The sequence below is a fragment of the Schistocerca piceifrons genome, chromosome 5 (genome assembly GCF_021461385.2).
Source record: "Schistocerca piceifrons isolate TAMUIC-IGC-003096 chromosome 5, iqSchPice1.1, whole genome shotgun sequence".
Classification (NCBI taxonomy): domain Eukaryota; kingdom Metazoa; phylum Arthropoda; class Insecta; order Orthoptera; family Acrididae; genus Schistocerca; species Schistocerca piceifrons.
The window spans coordinates 273,158,183-273,178,273 of record NC_060142.1 but is presented as its reverse complement, the minus strand read 5'-3'; the positions used below and the strand labels follow the sequence as shown (position 1 = coordinate 273,178,273).

General features: G+C 36.6%; 1 protein-coding gene across 1 annotated transcript in view; it reads left to right on the top strand.

The window, feature by feature from the left end:
- Positions 1-20,091, top strand: part of LOC124798938 (armadillo repeat-containing protein gudu-like) — a 114,497-nt gene that overhangs the window by 8,638 nt on the left and 85,768 nt on the right. Inside the window, exons 2-3 of the mRNA XM_047262472.1 lie at positions 4,268-4,442; positions 10,447-10,593. Of these exons, the coding sequence (XP_047118428.1) occupies positions 4,268-4,442; positions 10,447-10,593 (322 nt within the window). The remainder of the gene's footprint in view (positions 1-4,267; positions 4,443-10,446; positions 10,594-20,091) is intronic.

Genomic DNA, 20,091 nt, shown 5'->3' with positions numbered 1-20,091 from the left:
CCACAATGCCCAATGGGTCATGTGGCCAGTGAGTGAGAGAGGGGGAATGTTTATTAAACATGCGTTAGCTGTCCAAGAGGTGGACATGGTAGCAACACACGTACGACTGTCATTAGCAGCACTGTTTGAAACACTTGGCACTGGATGTCGGCAATGTAGAACGTCCACGGAAAATGTAGAGAAGGAAATGGGGTCACCTTAACCTTTACTGAGTCTGATGTAGGTAACGTCGATGTGTTGACAGCTCCTAGAAGTGACTTTGTCTTTGAAGAAGTTTGTGGAGCCATCGAAGTAGGTATGATCGACACATCAGCACCAGTATTGACCAGAAAAGTTAGACCTGATGCAATGTCAGTCACATAGAGATGACCACCCAGCCAGGCATACGAGTGAATGGAGTGCAATGTAAGAGGATGCCTGTTAGGTTCCACGCAGGACTCGGTGTCTCTTAGTTCCTGTGGTCAGCATTTGGGTGTTGACATGGCAACCTGCACCTCAAAAGAGGAAAGATTCAATGTTGGCTTTCACTCAGCTTTGATTGGAGGGATTGATGATAAAAAAGTGTTTTCCTTCTAGTGACTTGGAGGTGGAAAGTAAATTTTTGAAAAGTCCAGAATAACTGAATTTGGGTGTGAAGCTGAGGATGAGGCCTTTGGAAAGGACTGAAACTTCTGTTGGATTGAGATTTTTGACAGATACTTTGACAACATTGTTCTGGTTTTTGTGGAATCTTGTTGGGGAGTTTAGGGGATTGTGCCTTGGGGAAAATGTCATCTAGGCAGGGTCTGGATGCTATGAGGGTTTCACTCACTGGGAGAGGGGGAGGGGCACTGTGGGGAGAGGAGGGGGGTTCACTTCTTACAGGATGTGTATGGTTGGGAAGTGGTATTCCACGACAGCAGGAAAAAGCAATTGGGTCACAAAAGGAATCAAAAAATCATCTGAAACACTAAAGTACCTGAGCTCCATTAAACACAGCCAAACTAATCCTGCTTTCTCACTCTTTTATAAAAGATATAGGAAAACATATAGGAAAATATTGTTTGCAGCAAAGAGAGCTCATAACCCCAAAATAGTGCACTCTGCTGAAAACAAAAATAAGGCAGTATGGAAGATTGTGAAGCAGGAAACTGGTTCCAGGAAAATGAATCTGTCAAACTTGAAAATCAAAGAGGAAGGGACTCTAATAAAAGACCCAATATATTTGGCAAACTATATAAATGATTATTTTAGTAGCATAGGAATAAAATTACAGGAAAATTTTCTAACAGCCCCTCAGGTCAAAAAGCCAAATAATGGTGTATCACACTCAATGACGTTATTCCCTACAACACAGGAAGAAGTCTATAAAGCAGTCAGCAAACTGAAAAACAAAAACTCAGCTGGTTTGGATGAAGTCCCCATTTTTATAATTAAGGACTGTATCAAGAGCCTACTTCCACCTTTAGTTGATATTATAAATCAATCTTTCAAGCAGGGCTACTTTCCAGACTATTTAAAATATGCGAAATTACTACCTGTCTTCAAAAAAGGTGATGCAGGAATAATTGAAAATTATAGGCCAATTTCTCTACTATCATGCTTTGCAAAAATATTAGAAACTATTATGAAAGATAGGCTAATCAATTATTTAAATAAATACAACTTACTGTCTGTTGACCAGTTTGGATTTCGATCAGGGAAAAGCACAGAATCAGCAACAGCACACCTCACAAAACACATCTTAGAAGCATTAGATAGAGGTAACTACACAACAGGTATATTTCTTGATCTAACTAAAGCATTTGATACTGTAGACCACAACATATTGTTAAATAAGTTAGATGAACTTGGAATTAGGGGACTTGTGAAAAAGTGGTTCCAGTCATATCTAAAAAATAGAAGACAGATAACTGAAATCTCACATATTTCAAGTTGCTCAAACTATATTGTAAAGTATACTTCAGACCCAAATTATGTAAATATAGGTGTCCCACAGGGTAGTGTCCTTGGCCCAGTACTATTCCTCATTTACATAAACGACTTCCCACAGAGCATCAAGCATGGACAAACAATATTGTTTGCAGATGACTCAAATGTTCTAATCAGTGACAAATCACCAGATGCACTAAAAGAAAAAGCCGAACAAACACTAAACAGTGTACGTGAGTGGGCATCCAATAATAAACTAGCACTAAATCTTAAAAAAACAAATGCTGTTAACTTCTATGTTTGCAAAAAACCGCACTTTAACAACTTTAAGTTAAACAATGAAACTATAGAATGTGTAGACTACACAAAATTTCTTGGTATGCATGTTGACAGTCAGTTAAAGTGGGAAGAACATATTAAAATACTTAGTAACAGAATCGCTACAGCATGCTATGCTCTGAGAATTCTGACTGCAGTTTGTGATACTACATGTGTCAGATCTGTATATTTTTCTTATATCCACTCTGTTATTACCTATGGAATAATATTTTGGGGAGTCAACAGCAAAAATATTCAAATAGTTTTCAAATTACAAAAAAGAGCAATTCGTATAATAACCAAGAGTGGCAGTAGGGCTCACTGCCTTGAACATTTCCAAAAGCTGGAAATCCTAACTGTCCCCTGTGAATACATTTTTCAAACTGTTATGTATATAAAAAAAAATATTGACTGCTATATGAAGAATTCACTAGTACACAGCTATGAAACTAGAAACCAATTCAATCTGCATCTAGAGAGGAAAAATAAAGTTAAAACTCAGCAGAGCTTGTTGTACAATGCTGTTAAATTATATAATAAATTACCCCAAAAAATAAAAGATATTGACACAATCGGACAGTTCAAAACAAAACTAAAATTTTTTTTATTAAATAAAAGTTATTACGCAGTAACGGACTATCTGAATTAAAACAAGTAGCCTGCATTGTAATACATGAGGAAATAATTACGATATGTAATCAAAAATTGTACAGTACTATAAGAAAATTACAAATTACACAAGGATATAAAACTAATTTAAGATACCTCAAAAATGGGTGTAAATACTAATTTTATGTGTATAATTGTAGGTATATTGTATTGTATATGATTTTGCTGACGAAATCCACACAATGTAAATTGTTACATGGGTTAATAAAGAAATCAATCAATCAATCAAACAAAAGGGTAACAATAAGTTGGTTAATTTTGGCAAGTGGTATTAAAAGTGGTTTTACAGTTGTAGCAAAGCAGTTTTTACAATTTCAAACAATGGAAACTCCAGGTAGGAATATCTACAATGTAGGAAAAGTTAGATTACCACTTACCATAAAGAAGACATGTTAAGTTGCAGACAGAGACAATGGAAAGACACTAACACAAAGCTTTTGGCCACAGCCTTAATCAATAAAAGAGAAACACACAAAGAAGAACACCACTTGCACACATCACCACTAACTCCAGCAGCTTGGGCAAGAATGCGATTATCACATGGGATGGAAGCAAAAATCTGGAGCAGGTGGGGAGGGGGAAGGGATAATAGTGATGGGTGGGAGGAGAGTGGGACATCGTCTGGTGTAGTGTGCATGGACTAGAATGCCAACAGGCGCAGCGTCCAGAGGTTGTGGGGCAGGGAGCTGGGGAAACAAGAAGTGAAAAAGGAGAGAAGCAGGGATAGATGGGCAGGTGCATAGGGAGAGGGTGGCAAACAAAGAGGGTGGGAGACAAGAATGGGGAGGAGATGATACAACAGAGGGGATGGAAACTGTTGGGTGGAGGGTGTTGGAACAGTATGTTACTGTAGGCTGAGGCTGAGATAATTACGGGAATTGGTGGAGGGTGAGATCCAGATGTTCACATTGTGAAGCAACCATTGAAATTGTTACAAGTCAGAAGATGATTTATAGGTGATTGTGATTCATAATAACATTATTTTGTAGAAGAGATCGTATATGGTCCTAAATAAATCCAACTTGTACCAGTGTGAAATAAAATAATCCTTTTTAAATAATATTGGCACAATGTTCACTGAGTTAGTTTACTGCTCATCATATTTGGTGTAAACTGAATAATTTTTAACAATGGCTCCTGGAGATCATGACTTTGCCCAAATTGTTTAATTAGTGATTACTTCCTCCCATATTTTTGTGACAATAAAGATACAAGACGTTCTTTAAGCTGAAGGTCCGTAACACAAATACCATCGTACATGATAACATTAACAACTCTCAGTATAGATTACTCTCCTTGCAGATATGTTGCAAAAACAACTTAATGAATTAGGTGAGCTTAGTAATTTCCATCCCTGTTCTCTGTGCAGGTCTGCAGGTGCAGATACAGAACCAGCAGTTCCAGAAGGGACAAAGCAGGGAAATGAAGAGGAAGCACACGAAGCAAGTGATGTTTCCACAGTGGCAACATCCTCTGAAGAGGAGTATGAGCCGCCTCTCTTCCGAGCAGCCAGTGAGCATGAGCTTCCTCCAGAGTTCCGACTTGTACAGAAGCTTGTCAAGAATATGAAGGCCAGTGAAAGCCATCAAAGCTAAGATAACATTAGTTCCTAGTCTACTATATCTTGTTAAGTTATAACTTTTCCTGATTTTTGTATTATTCATCATTTCCATCTACCGCTTATCTTCTTTCCAATTAGCAGTTCTCTGCTGATTCTACATCTACATCAGTATGTAGACTCTGCAAACTACTGTACAGTGTGTGGTGGAGGGTACATGTAAAAGTCTTAGAGATTTCCTGTCTTGTTCCATTCACACATTGGGCGAGGGAAAAATGGTTGTCTACATGCCTCTGCCTCCATACGTACCCTGATTACTTTGATATTACTTGTATGATTCTCAAACAAGAACAATGATTCCAGCAGAACTGTCCAACAGTCTTCCTCAAATAATGATTCTCTAAGTTGACACTGCAGTGTTCCTAGATATCAACACTGTCTATCTTCACACTTGCATATGGACAAAGATAACAATCCACCAGATAACAGAGACATTGAATTGTCGAAGGGCACATAAACAAGACTGAAAACCATACTAGCTTTCAGATGCATTCATTTTAAGTTTAGAGTGCATAAGAAAGTAAGACAGGTGAGAAGGAAATACTTTGCCAGGACAAAGAAGAATTCCTCTAAACACTAGCAAAGTTTTCATTCTTGTTTATGAGATTTTTGATGACTTAGCATCTCAAGTTTTCAGTGAATTATTAACTTTATTTATATTTCCATGTGGCTCCCTTCCATGCTAAACGTTTCACTATCCATCTTTTGTTATTGTTTTGTATTTTAGTTCTCTTTTTGTCTTTTCCATATAGTGTACCCATATATTTTCCTGTGATTTTCATCTCTCTTTTCTTAAACACTCTAGCTCAAAAAAAGATTAGTCCAAAATCTAGAAAAGTTTTCTGTCTTGTTTATGTGCCTTTCAACCTCTCAGCATAAGGTTCCCAGCTTCCACATTCCACATGCTAATAAGTAGGGGACCGTTAGTTCATATGTGTGACAAACAGTAATGTGATGTTAACTTGTGTCCATCTAGACGCATCTGTCCAGTTTTTGTGACTTCTGGATAATGTTTTGTTATGTGCAGCTTATCTTAGAAATACCTTTAATTTTTTCAGTTTCCTGTTGTGGTATGAGAATCTGATTTTTTTTTAATTTAACAAGCTTCTTATGTTTTGATGGAAAAATCCAAGTTCGTTATGACTGTTACGTTTCCTGCACTGATAATTGCAGCTGTGTATATAGCTATTCAGCACCACTGTCTTTTGGAAACTTATACTGTTAAGAAGACCTAGCAAAATACTGGTAATGGCAGCTATTGAACAGACTGTGTTGCGGTTACCTTGAACTTGTCTGGAAATTAGTCATTTAAGTGACCTCATACTGGAAACATTCAGGAGTAGATCATACTGTGTATAGTGAAATTATGTGAGGACGGTGCACTAGTCACACGCACATGTGCTTACCACAGTCTGTTGAGCAACTCCTAAAGCTCTGAATTTATGTGTTCAACTGAATGCTTCATCCAGGCCATGTTGTGTTGCTTAAAGACTAACTCCATATTCACATTCATGTGAGCAGCATTGCGAGCGTTTTGCTTGATGTCATCTTCAAATGTGTAGCTAGAGATTATGGTCCAACTGATTTCCAAAACCCCCAATAATCACTACATAATCTTATTAATTGAGATCTTTCCCTAGAAAACTTCAATCATTGGTGACATAGCTGGTCTCTGCACTTGACCTAAAATACTGGTTACCTGATAAGCATTTCCCAGGGAACTCTGTAAAAGCTCAGACATTCTCTTCCCATAGCTACTCTACTAACAGAAGGACCTTTGATTAAACTTAACTTGTACTTTTTCCTGTCTTGTCAAAGTGTTTCTAAACTCCTTTGGATGTCTGCACACTTTTGTCCGCAGTCTGCAGAGCAGTGTACCTGTTGAAGATATCTAAACTAAAGAATCCCTTGAATCTCGTGACTTATCTAGCAGGTCTGACAACTGTCCTCTTACTAATCTTTCTGCTGCCAGTTGCATCTCTCAACTGTTGACCATTTCTATATTACAAAAGTGCAAAATTATCGAACTCTTCAGTAAAATATAATAACACAAGTGGCTATATTTACCCTCTAAATTGATAGAAAATTCATAATGTTTAAATAGTACTTTATAAAATATTAATTGTTGTTGACAACATTATTGTAGCGTTAAACTTTGTTGTCCTTGGAATGAATTGTATATTGAGTTTTATTTTGTAAACATATGCTGTTCAAGAGCTTTGTCTGAAGCAACTTTTCTGTTTATTGTTTTTGAAATGTATTTTAGTCAAGAATTAACTCTGCAGTTGTATTTAATAACTATTATGAAACATAGTGCACTTAATTAATTCAGTCCTACATCTCTCTCAACACTTCATAACACAATGTATAGTGTGCAAGTTATCATAGGCAAAGCTTTTGAACAGCATAATGAATATATTAAATAAAATTTATTATATAATATGCCCTGCTGTAATCAGACACACAGTGCCCTCTATATGTACCAGTGGGGTGCTGAACTCTGTTGCCGGGAAGTCCAAATCCATGCTGGTGCCACTGGATCAGTGCTGTGTCTGTCAGAGTGAAGAATAGGTACTTCCCTGTCCTGTTTGTTCACCTGACTTTTTACCCATAAATCTTGTCTGAAATATGATGGTTGCTTGGTAGCTTGTTCATCACAATCTCCAGCAACTATGTTAATGCTTTGTGGATGTGCAGAGAAATTGTATGGGGAGACATGACCATGAAACACATCATGGTCTTCTTAGATACTATACCAAGGCATTTAGAGGCTCTTGATTTCTAACACAAGGGAACTGCGCCTCATCCCAAATTCTCACTCACAAGGAACCCCCTGAGTGCAAGGTCACAAATGGCCAATGATGTTTACAGCATTTGACACCCCACGTATTGTCTATAATGCAACTACTGTATTGGCTGCGAGTGGCAACAGAGGGTGGGGGGGTGGGGACTTCGGGTATCCAATGGTGAGCACAACATGAGGCTATGGAGCATATTTGAACTGCTTAACCAACAAGTAACTGACATCAGTGCTACAGTGACAGTGGTGTTGATGCACAGAGCAGAGCAATGGTAATGATAAACAAAGCAAACATTGCATTATATGTACAACAACAGTTGCCAAAGTTGAAATTTCATGAGAAAGGAACCCAAGGAATCTTGCAGAGTGAGAAAGAAGTGGTAGATGAAATATTAGTGTTTCTACAAGATGAGTCAGTGAAATGTGTGGTGTCACTTGACTGTGCGGACAATGTATATGAGGAGAACAATGGCAAAGATATGTGCTTAACAAGTGAAAGTGATATTGAAACAGATATCAAGACATATAGTTCATCATCCATGTCTTACAGGGAGCCACAAATCCCATCTCCAGTGAAATGTAGTAACGAACAATTGTTGTCCAAGGTATGGGTACTAAACATAATTATGTACATGGAAGTTCATCTGCAGCATAGTAACAAAAATAAAATGAACAGATTTTTAATAAGTCTGCAGAAATATGACCATGTAGTACATTAGAAAAACTATGGATGCTAAAGGGAGGACAGGGCACACTTGTTACAAGGAGGCACAGCACAGTTTACAGGATGTGCATGATAGTGACCTACTATGTTATACACATCATGTGACATAGATTACAGTGATTTCAAGGAATGCAGTTGATGATTGCATGACTTCAAACATTGCTACAGAATTGGAAGTTGCAAGATAATGAAATTTCAAACCAAGTGTCAACTTGACAGTGCACAACAGACTGTGTAGATGAGATAAACAAACTTATCCCATTGATCAGTAAGGAATTTGTTTTCAACTCTGACTAGTTGGGATTTGAAGAGGAAACGCGTATGAAAGTAATGCTGGAAATTAGAGGTTCCAAGAGAGTTGTATCGAGATCAACAAACATCAATGCCCTAACACATTCTGGGTGGTAAATTGGCTGAAAAGTTATTTATTATGCAGCGAGAAGTTGGTGGTGGTCTGCCCCCCTGTGATTCTTTCTTGTGTGCGTGGTCTCGCAGGGGCAGTAGGAAATATTTATGTCTTAGCAAGCAAGAGTGGGAAAATGGGTGAAAGAGAACTACAAGTATGGTATGAGCACTCGTTTTGGTGACTAGTTAGCCAAAATAAATTACTTTTGCTTGATTCCTTCTCTGTGTATAATACAGGGTGTATACACCTGGGGACAACAGGGAAATCTAAGAAAAATGTGGGAGTTTTTAACCTGGGCAACTTTAGGAAAAAATTGTGATTTTTTTTTTTTTAGAATTCTGGGAATTTTTCATTGTTTTAAATTCCAGTTAATTTTTTTGTAATTTTGACTGGTAAGCACTGATATTGTAACAAAGAATTTTATGTTAGCCAACTACAGCAGAATAATATCACAGGAATGAAACATAAGTGAGAGAATAACACTAAAATAAAATTTCAGTTGCAAAGAAAATGAGCCATTCACAATAACTGAACACAGCGCACACACAAATGTCTGCCAACAGCAAAATGGGTCCAAGGCTTTAGGACGAAGACTAGGTAATACTTCTCAACAAGAAACTGCTTTCAATGGGAGTGACATCACTACTATTTACATTTCTGACAGGTTGTGGGAAAATATTGCAAACGATGATTTACGAAGCGTTACTTTCAAAGTAAATTTCCTTTTAAGCAAGATGAATAATGTTACTCATGAGAATGTGCGACGAATTTCTTAAGTCATGGAGTATTTGATTCTCAATCAAAAGTTAACACTTTACTTTGAGGATCAGCCTCATAAAAAATTTTAGACCCAGCCATTTATGTAATTATTTGGAATTTCACTGTCACATTTGTGCTTGATATACCTTAAAGGGTAGCATGTGCTAAAAAATACAAAGCTTCAAGGTTAGTTTTTCATATTTATTTTAGTTCTTTAATAGATTACAAAATTATTCAGCAACAATGGAAAAAATATAATTATTGTCCAAAAAAAGGTATGAGGTGTGTTCTTCTGTAATTTTGCATTTAACTGGCTTTACTATGGAAAAGTTGAAGTGCTCGAGAGAACATATATTCAGCCAGGTAACCCATGAAATTTTCAGTGCACAGCAGTGATCTCTCTCTCTCTCTCTCTCTCTCTCTCTCTCTCTCTCTCTTAGAAATGAAGGTCAGAATATAAAACCTGCCAAACATCAGTAAATAAAGCATCCCAATTCACTTATCTGCAAACATCGATCCAAAAAAGTTTAATTTTTAAATAATATATACAATTATTGATTTAAAGGTGTGTTAAGTGTATTTCCACTTGTTATTCGTATTCATAGAATAGTCCTTTATTCAGTGAATGATATGGATTGAGAACAGTAAGGTAAGGACCAAAATGCTTGTAATTGGGCTCACCCTGACAGTGATACAATATTTTGTTACAACAGTGTTGATGTTGCATAGAGCAATTGTGTGTGTGTTGTGTGTGTGTGTGTGTGTGTGTGTGTGTGTGTGTGTGTGTGTGTGTGTGTGTGTGTGTGTGTGTACTAGAACCCGAAGAGGATCAAGACACAATGCAGTTATCTGATCCTTATGTGATACTTACCAGTCAACAACACGTAAGTGGTTAACTCATTTTCTAATGTTATTAGAATGTTTTCGTTTACCTACTTTATATTTGAGTAAACAATAGGAAAATGAGCTAGTAAATTTTTTGCACCGAGAACTGTCTTGAAATACTATTTATACTTATGTAAACTTAAGGAAAATACATTAAATATTTTTTTTCGTAGAGAATTACCTTGAAACACTCCATTATGAAATGTTTGTAGGGATTTATTGCTGGTAAGCACTTAGTTTGTCAATAAGGAGCAGATTATTTAGTTTCTTCTTTCTACAATTTTTTTTGTAAGTGTGCAAATTATGCTTATTATATTTCTGTAGCTATGAAACTTACTGTATTTGTTTACTTTTAGTCATCAAATCACACAGCCACACTTCTAACTCTTCGCTGTCTTGCTGACCAAGATCTTAAGGACAAAATCATTCAGTCTGCTATACGAGAAGGGGAATGTCTGGAACTTCTCATTAACCTTATTGAAACAGACAACTTGAACTGCCAGGTAAATTTGTGTCAACTAATTTCACTCATTGTTAATTTTATCCTCTGTTAATATTTGGTAACTCAGTGTCTTTTTTGTAAATGAAAAATACAAAATGTTTGCAGTCTAACCTGTAGTGTAGGTTTTTTTTTCAGATTCTCTCATTTGCAGCAGTATTTTGAATGAAAGAACTGAAACATTTTGAAGGTTTTACTTATTACAGTTACGTGTAGATAGATTTCAACTCTGTGCAAAAGACACCCAGGAGTCTTTTAAATTGGTGACTGGACAACAGTGATTTAGAGCTAATGCTGTAATGCCTGCTGTAATAATTGTCATATGCTTTATGTACCCTAAATGTAAAAATTCTGATTATTTAGTTATTGACAGCTGTTCTCCAATATCACACACTGTTTTGCCCTTTTGTTACATAGCTTTTCAGTCATGCTAACATTTATTGAATCTTTTACTTTTTTTTATTAGTCTTGTACCACTCCACACAATACACCTCAATCCAGGCATTGTAATCACAATATAAGGCATGTATACCAATTGCATGGTAATATTTTTGTGTTAAGAACATAGGTCATGAGAGTGCCAAATATACGGAGTATATTTCAACATAAGAATTTCAATCCACCTGCCAAGACTTCTAACCAAAGAGGTGATATGTATTACATCTAGTATGAAACTGCATCAAACAAGGCAGAAAAATATACTGCATGTCTGACAACTGAAGGAAAAAATTCTACCTGCCGCATTTTTTAATGAATGCTTTATTTCATCAAAACTGGCGCCACAAGGATTATTTTGGTCATCAGCATTATAATATAGGAGTCTCTATCACTGATAAAGAGCATACTGAACATAAGTGTGACAAAAAACAAAATTATGAATAAAATATTTCATGTCTGTTTGAGATGAAAGAAAGCAGCCAGCTGATCTAAGCTGCACCTTCTAGATAACTAGAACACGTAGGATTGCCCTTTGCAATAGTCTGATTAAGTGCACTGGGTGAAAGTGACACAAAAGTATATCTTACAAGGCGGTTTGCTGCAGCTGACTGCAAGGCAAAAACATAAACCACAAATTTCTATTTCCTCAACATTTATATTTGCTGAATGCTTCAAATATTGGAAAGTATTAAATCTCCCTCAGAGAGCAAAATCATGTATGTAGCATCCAAATGGTACACAATTAGACAATTCCTGAAAAAAAATAATAAGAAAAACATTTTTGCTTTGCTGATTTTATATTAGCAAAATAATTTGAAAATGCTGTCACTTGGAAGAAGGGAAATATAAATGGAGGAAACACAGTATGCCATTCAATCAACTTGATTCTAAACCAAATATGTAGGTTGGCTCAAAACCGTATTTGATTTTACCACAGTGCTGTTTGTATGACAGCATGAGATTAATACTCATGAAATGGAAATGCTTCCTGAGGAAAAATGTCATGCCATCTCTATTTCACAAATATTTATTTCATTTAAAACAAGAAGTGATAAACACATACAACTAATTGAAACAGTTGATAGTGGCAGTAGTACAAGCATCCTGTGGAAAATAACAATGCTTTTCATGTAGCATGAGTGGCAGTGGTGGCAGCTGAACAAGACTCCTGCAACTGGTTAGTGTTCATTAAGCTCCAACAGCTGGCCACCAGCAGTAAACTGATACCGAAAAGTGATGCAAAAATCTTTGAAAACTGGCACTTATGATACCTCAGTTGGTTTGATATTTTTGCATGAGACTGCAAGTGCCAATTAGGGACCATAAGTAATGTGGTTGTTGAGTTCCAGAACTAGTTTCTGAAACCCACAGAACTCTACTGATGACTGCTTTTCTAAAGTTTCCTTCTCATTAAAATGTTAGTGAAGATTGCCTGTGTACATTACTAAATAGCTAAGTCTCAGTTGAGTCTAAAGCTTTCCAGGGGCAACAAAAATTTGATTTTCAATATTTCATATAATTATTGACAGAATTTAAAAAAATTAAAATGCTCTCATAATCTATTCAGAGTTACAGTCTTACAGTAATAGTTTAAGACAATGAGACAAATGTCAAAGTTACAAACTTGGAAAACTATCCAGACTACACTTATCCAGTGTTTTGATAATGAGAACATATAGGGACTTTAAACATAATTTCAAACTTTCTCTACACTTTTTCTTGCATACAGCCCCACAGAATTATGAAAAGAAAACAATTTACCACTTCTAAGTGTTTGTTCATAGAAATTATGTATTGTAACATGTGAACTGCTGTATGATTCATTTTCAATTGTACGATTGGTTTTGGACAGAAACAGTTTTCCAGTACCTGTTGTTCAACATTATGGATACAGGACAATTTTAATACAGAAAAAATATTTGCAGACTATTGTAAAATGAACACAATATTTACAAATTTTTGTTACTAGCGAGTGTGATATGTAAATAAATGTCAAAATATAACACACACGCACACGCAAAGGATGTTTGTTTTAACTGGACTGGAGACATTGAAATATATCAAAAACTATACATTGGATCACAAAAAGTTATAATTCCTATTTGTTTGTCTCGGAGGGGGACATACAACAATACTGCACTCAACCCGCCATCCCATCCTGTGCATGGGTGGTGGGGGGGCAACATTGAAATCTTCAATGGAAAGCCCCATTTTTTATTGCAGATTAGGACTATATGGCAAAATCTACATGCATTTTGTCTGAAACATTTATTTTCCATAAATGGCACTGTAATCAGAGAAATAGAAAAGGTACACAATATAATTTATGACATGCTACTCCATGGCCCTTAAAATACTATTGCATATGCATCCCCACCTATGTGCTGTGAGGGTACAACAGACCAGTATTTCATAACTGGGTAACTGGAAACCCCATTCACAATGTTGCATTCCTCTGACACTTCCAACAGAAGACCACTCAATGCACCACAGTGACCATGGCTCAAGGAGAATGCTACTCTACTTTTCCAATTAGTGTAAGTGTTCAGATGTAGTACTGCCAACTTCAATACATTTAGCGATCCGCTTTTCAAATGACTGTACACAGACAGAATTATATCTGTGGGAATGTCAGCACAGGTGAGCCGTGGTGGATTCATTTAATCTTTTCTTCCTGAAATAGTACTGTATCTCATTGCTACCTATCAGAACCCCTCGGAGAGCATTAAAGATAAACACCAGTCCTAATTGTCCAATTGTAAAGTGACCTGTTTCCAAATTACATACAAAAATAACCACTATTTCAGTATACATATAATTCAAAAATGATGCTTTGCTGATTAACATTGTTCTTATGTGAGAAACACAATATAAATGTGAAATTAATACTGTAACTAATCAAAAGAAATGTAGCACATGGTCAGGATGTACCAGTTAACTTATCATTATAAAATTACTACAGCAAATTAAATTGAACATATAAATAAAGCACGTTAATTGACTCTCCGATATATGTTAGCACTAAAATTCAGGCACTAGTTGATTTGTTATAAACAAATTTAGAAATGTAATTGTTACCTGTAACATAATTAGTCAGAAAATGTTATATTAACTCGTAACTAAGTTGAAAATAGGTTCACCTTGTTCAGCACTGAGATTATAAATTTTTAGCAATGTGTAGCTCATATTCGGTTTAACTTTTAATTGTGACTTTACATAAGATTGTAATTTTCATTGTAGGTAATTGTTAACAAAAGTATAAATAGAGGTCAATCAGGCACCTTGGGGCACTCGTTTTTTGGCTAGGGTTGCGAGCAAATGTATTGTAGGCTCACTCGTTTGTTGATTGTTGTGAAATCTGTGTCTCGTTTGATGTCAACTTTGGGTACATGTGATGTAACCGGTACAGTTTCACCAGTCTCGGACACAAGAGTACTGGAAATATATTGGTATTAAAACTGCACTGTAATTTGGAATTTATTTGGCAGTCTTCCGCAATCCTTTTCATAAGCTGCATAGCGATGAGACATGAATCCAGCAATTTTACAAAACCCCGAGAACTAAACAACTCTCAATGTTGGTAGAATTGACGTGAAAACAACAGCGCGTCGACTGGGCTTTTCACTCAAAACATATGCAATGCGGAGGTGGGAAAATATAAACATCTCATTCCCCCTTCATTTACTGGGGACCACTAGGTGGCATGAATTACCATTAGCTTCCTGTGTATCATCACTGGTCTTGAAAACATTCTTGAGCATGTGGAATTGGAAGTTTGTGGGTTCATGGTGAGAGGGCAACACGGACAGTGGGTGGCCTGTTGGTTGGGTGGGCTGTCAGCTCTATTTGTGCAGAGATTGATTAGTTATGAGCATGCAATTACTGGCTGCCCTTCAGTATGTTTCAGCTGAATTTTCTTCCCTCACGTCCATTCTGTGCGCTTTTGGATGCCGGTGTTTTGCATTGAGCTGAAATTATGGAATAAAGACTTCTTGATGTAGCAATGCTCTTAGTTTTATGAGTTGCAGGTCTATGATGTTTTCTGGAGTGTTTGTGGCTGCTTGACATTACCTCAGTGGAGCTGTTCGCACTAGCAACATATTTCTTAAGTTAACTTTGTTTATCCTACACTCTTATTTACAAGGTCTTACGTTAATATTTTCTGCCAAATATTTTGCATCTCTCCTGAAATGGGTACTATTATCTGATTTATGATTAACCTTCAGATTATTTCAGCCTGTACTTATTGTGCTAATATTTGGAAACTTTGAGCTTACTTTTTCTAGTGGCCGATGTTTGAGATGTTTGTCTAATTATTTTGCCACCACTACTGTATTGTATTCATTCCATGTGTGTAAAAGAAAATCTTGCTGTATCATAACCATTGGCACTTAACTTTCATGGCTTATCTGATCTGAAAACCGAATGTTTGGACTTGTGATTTTGTAATTGGTAATTGCAGCTGCGGATATTCCTTACAGAGGCTAGTCTGATTAATATTTAAATTAATTTAAATTTGTTTAAAACCTTTTTAAGAGCTGTAAGCTTCAATTTGTTCTTAAAGTTTTAGTAGAGTATTTCTTTTAATTATTCCAAAGCCAAATTGCTTTAATTGAGAAATGTCTTACCTTATTATCTTGCAATGTTATATACATTACTCTTATGTATTGCTTGTAGGTGGGGACCATGGAACAGTGGCTTAAACCTATTTCTTGTAAAATAAATAAATAAGTAAATAAAAATAAAAAAATCTTGTTTCTCATCCTTTGGTATGGTCAACACTGTATTTGGTTTGTTAGTGTAATGTGCCCTGTAAATAAAAGTGAACTGTCAAAGGAAAAATGATGTGATTATCATGGGTCCACCCTTCCATGTGTCTTTTCTTCCCCATCTTAATATGAAGGGGCATTTCAACAGGTGTTTCTGATGAATTCGACCACAGCTTCAAAGCACTTGCTAGTATACCTTATCTTTTAAATATCCACACAGAAAGAAATCTGGTGACCTAGTGGGCCAATTAATAGGGCTGCCTCTGCCGATCCACTAACTTGTGTAAATATGGTCTAATACCACCTGTACTTCAATTCCGTAATACGGTGGGAAACCATCATGCTGAAACCACATACATGTCAAACATCCAGGGCAACATCCTGCAGTAGTACTGGTAGCACCTACTCCAAAAACATGTGAAATTTGCATCCATTCAATGAGCCATCAATAAAATAAGGATCAATGAGTTAGCTCACCATGATGCCACACAATATGTTAACCAACAAAGGACATAAATGCTGACCTTGCTGGAACCAGTGGGAATTGTCTGCACTCCAGTAATGCATGCAATACACATTAACACTACCATGTAGACTCATTGGAAAATAGCATCTTGGCAAAGAATGTGGGTCATTTGCCTTTGTTGATGTGCCCATTCACAAAACACTATCCAGTTATGGAAACTGGCGCCATGCATTGACATGTGGTATGGATAGTACTTATGAGAATGCAGTATTGTCACAATACTATCTGCAGACTTACTGGAATTTTGGTGTAATTGCCGGGCCCTTACCAATGGCTTGTGGCACACTGCCACTAGTACAGCTTCTCCAGTAACACATTTGCTTCATTTTCTCTTGCCAGTCTGTACACTGCCATCATACATAAAGGCATTCACAACCTTGTAAAAGGATGAACAAGTGCAAGCTTTCTCTGAAAAAGTTCTGCATATAAGGCAACAACAGCCTCAACATTTCTCCTACATTCACCATAAATCAAGGTGATTTCAGTTTTTTCTTTTGTGGCTGTGACATTCATCATCCACTTGAACGTTTGTTGTCCAGATGGTAGGTAAGTGTGCAGGCAGTAAACACTGTTCAAGTATTGTAATGTTTAGTGCCATTGTCTATTCTATGTATGCACAGTATATGAGCTGCTATGACAGTGCAATTCCGTAAACTGCCACAGTGGTGTCTTTCATTAACTGTACTCATACAAGTATTGTATATACCAAGTGCACACAGAATTACTAAGTTCTTACTTATGTAGTATTTTATGCAATCTCTCATTTACTGTACAGTTTACAGTCCACTGATTCCAATGGTATATTTAGTTTTGCTTAAAAGCTTGTTGGTTACGAGAAATTAAGAACTGAAGTTGTTACAGCAGCGTGTAATAGTAAATTTAATGTGAGCTAATTAGTAACTTTGAGGGGATTGACACATCACTGGAAGATCCTTATTCCACTCCCTCAAGCAATTAGTTAAATGTTTCCAAAAACTCATTAACTCAAAAAGGAGCCCTTACACTTGTTTGACTCCAGGATTTGACATTATAGTTTTGTTGCTCTCTTTTTCCTCAACCTGATTGTTCCTTTAGATTTCCAAATAATCCACTAATTAAGACATTGGCTAGATTAGCAAAATCGTAAACTTCGAAATTTTATATGAAAGTAGGGAATCCACCATGTAGGTATACAGCATATCATTCAAATAGTACATTGAACTCTATTGTTTTCCACATCATTTGTTATTCTGATAAACCAGATTGTTGTTGGAGTCACTAGATCTACTCTAACACTAAATCTGACAGTTAGGCATCATAACATTGGTGAAGAAACAATACCGCGTAAGTATCAAAATAAGAATTTTACACGAGAGACAAAGAACTGTCTAAAATGCCTAATACATTTCACAGCGGCGCTAAATTTGCATCATAGCACTACAAGGAAATATTGGATCAAATAAAAATGTAAAAACAAAAAAAAAAAAAAAAAAATACGCTTTAGAAAGCTTAATTACGGCACATGCGCGGAATTGTCTCGGTATTTGTGCCATGATCTGTTACTTACGCGGTATTTATTTGTCAGTCTCCCGGCACGACTTGACACATTTACGTTGGTATTTGGTGCTGAGAAAGCTAGTAAGAACACGTTTTGGAGCATTAATCATTTTTATTGAAACATTTCATAGAAACATTTTAAATAAATAATAAATCCTAAATGTCACTCAAAGCAGCAACAGAGAATTACACTGCACTGATACTCGTCACACAGTTACTCCATGATAATTTTCATTCATAAGGAATGTTGTCATAATAACTATGACAATCTTTAGGAAGAACAGATGTAAGTTGTTGTAAATGATCCCATTTGGATTTCTTGATTTTCAGTCTTTCCTTGTATAGTTTCGGGAAGCAAATATCTCCAAGAATTTTCCTTGGACGCCTTGGGAATTCTTGCCATACCTCGTTGAAAGAGCACTTGTAGTAAATAATACCATTTGGGTGGTACTGTAGCGCCATCAGATCAGTAACTGTAGGCTCATTTTTTACACCTCTTCCAGGACCAATTGACTCGTACAGCCGCAATATTTTCTCTGCGTAGTTGATTAAAAAGGAATAATCTAGGTAATGGGCTTCATATGGCTGTGGCCTTTTTCTCACTTCTTTAGATATCATAGTGTTTTGGCTAGGAAGTGTAACTTCACATCCTTTAAGCTTGCACTCAATGGAACTGTGAACTGAGTCACATTCCATCTGAGTATGGCCTTTCTCCAAAAACTTTTGTGTAATCAATACTCCAGTATCAATTGTTAATCTTAAAAGAGCATTTGATAATATCACATTTCTGTTCTGATATGTACAGCCGTCAGAATAGAGAATGACATGAACAGGATTTTCCTTAATTGTTCTGGATAGGGTGTCCATGATGCATGAGGCGCATGATGCAACCAAATCACCTTGCATTTCATCGAACAAGTAACATACTGCATCACGACTTTCGAAATTATACATTGTAATGTTATGTACAGCCAACTTTGTTTTATAATAAACTGCACTTGCACTTAAAAATGGAGCTACTTTCACGACCCGTAAGTCCATGGTGTACACTGAGCAGAGCTTCTGCTGGACTTCTTTCTTGTCAGCATCTTTTTTCATCCTTGCCTGCTCTTTCCATTCTGTGTGTTGCTTCCACATGTCTTCACTCAAGTTACCAAGCGTGTAACTACAACACTAGTCGCACTGGTCTTTCTTGGGGAAAATAAGCTAATATTACCATCTTATAAAATCAAGTTAAAGGAAGCCTGACTTAATGGTGAAACCTTCTCCTCGTGACATTTTTCCCCGTAGAGTCCTTACAGCTGTTGTTGGGATTGTAAAATAGGGTCAAGGTACAACTTCGAGGAGGATTTCCTGCAGTAATGCGATGGAAAATTCGGAAGAGAGTCCAGGAATTCTTTCATGAAAGTTCTCTCATCTTTCTTCTTCGTCTGTTTGATTCAAGGTCGTGATGATTCTGTATCAGGACTCATCCTATGTGTGGAATTATCTAGCCAACACTGGACAGTCCATTCTTTAATCCCAAGAGTATTGAGAAACACCTTTTTGCATACTTTGTTTCCCCAGCTCATTTTTCAAATGATAAATGAGCGTCCCTTTTCTCCTGGATTTGCCAGTGTTCTGCCCTGGATGTTTGGTTGGAATTACATCCACAAGGTTGATAACGTAAACCTTCCTCTGATCCCATGACATCCTTTCCCAAAATGTGTTAAATACTGCCTGCCTATCATCAGCAGAAAACTGATGACACTTTCTTTGAACGGATTTCTGACACACCTTCGAAGTACATGTTGGACCTAATTTTCGTGCCTCTCTTGGAGTATCATTAGTGATTTTACCAATTCAACTTCTTTTCTATCCAATATACGCCTGTCCATGCATTCTCAGAATTTTATTGGCATTTTTCTTCCAATCTTCAGGATGTGGTTTAGACTTCTTTTTCCTGTCACTGCTTTCATCAGCATAAAATTCTTGACCTTCACTGTCAACACCATTATTTCTCCCGTGATCTTCCGATAATTTATCCACAGTGTTTCGCAAACAATGAGCACCATCACTTAGCAATGAGTGTGAAGTACTGTCGCCTCTAGTGGAAACTGTGACTGTGGTTTCATTTTGAGCATTGTTGGATACAGCCACTGAAGTTTCTAGATGGCAAAATATTTATAAATTGATTTAAGTAGACAAATATGAACCTCAATTCATGTATTTATGAGAACGACGGCATCAGTAA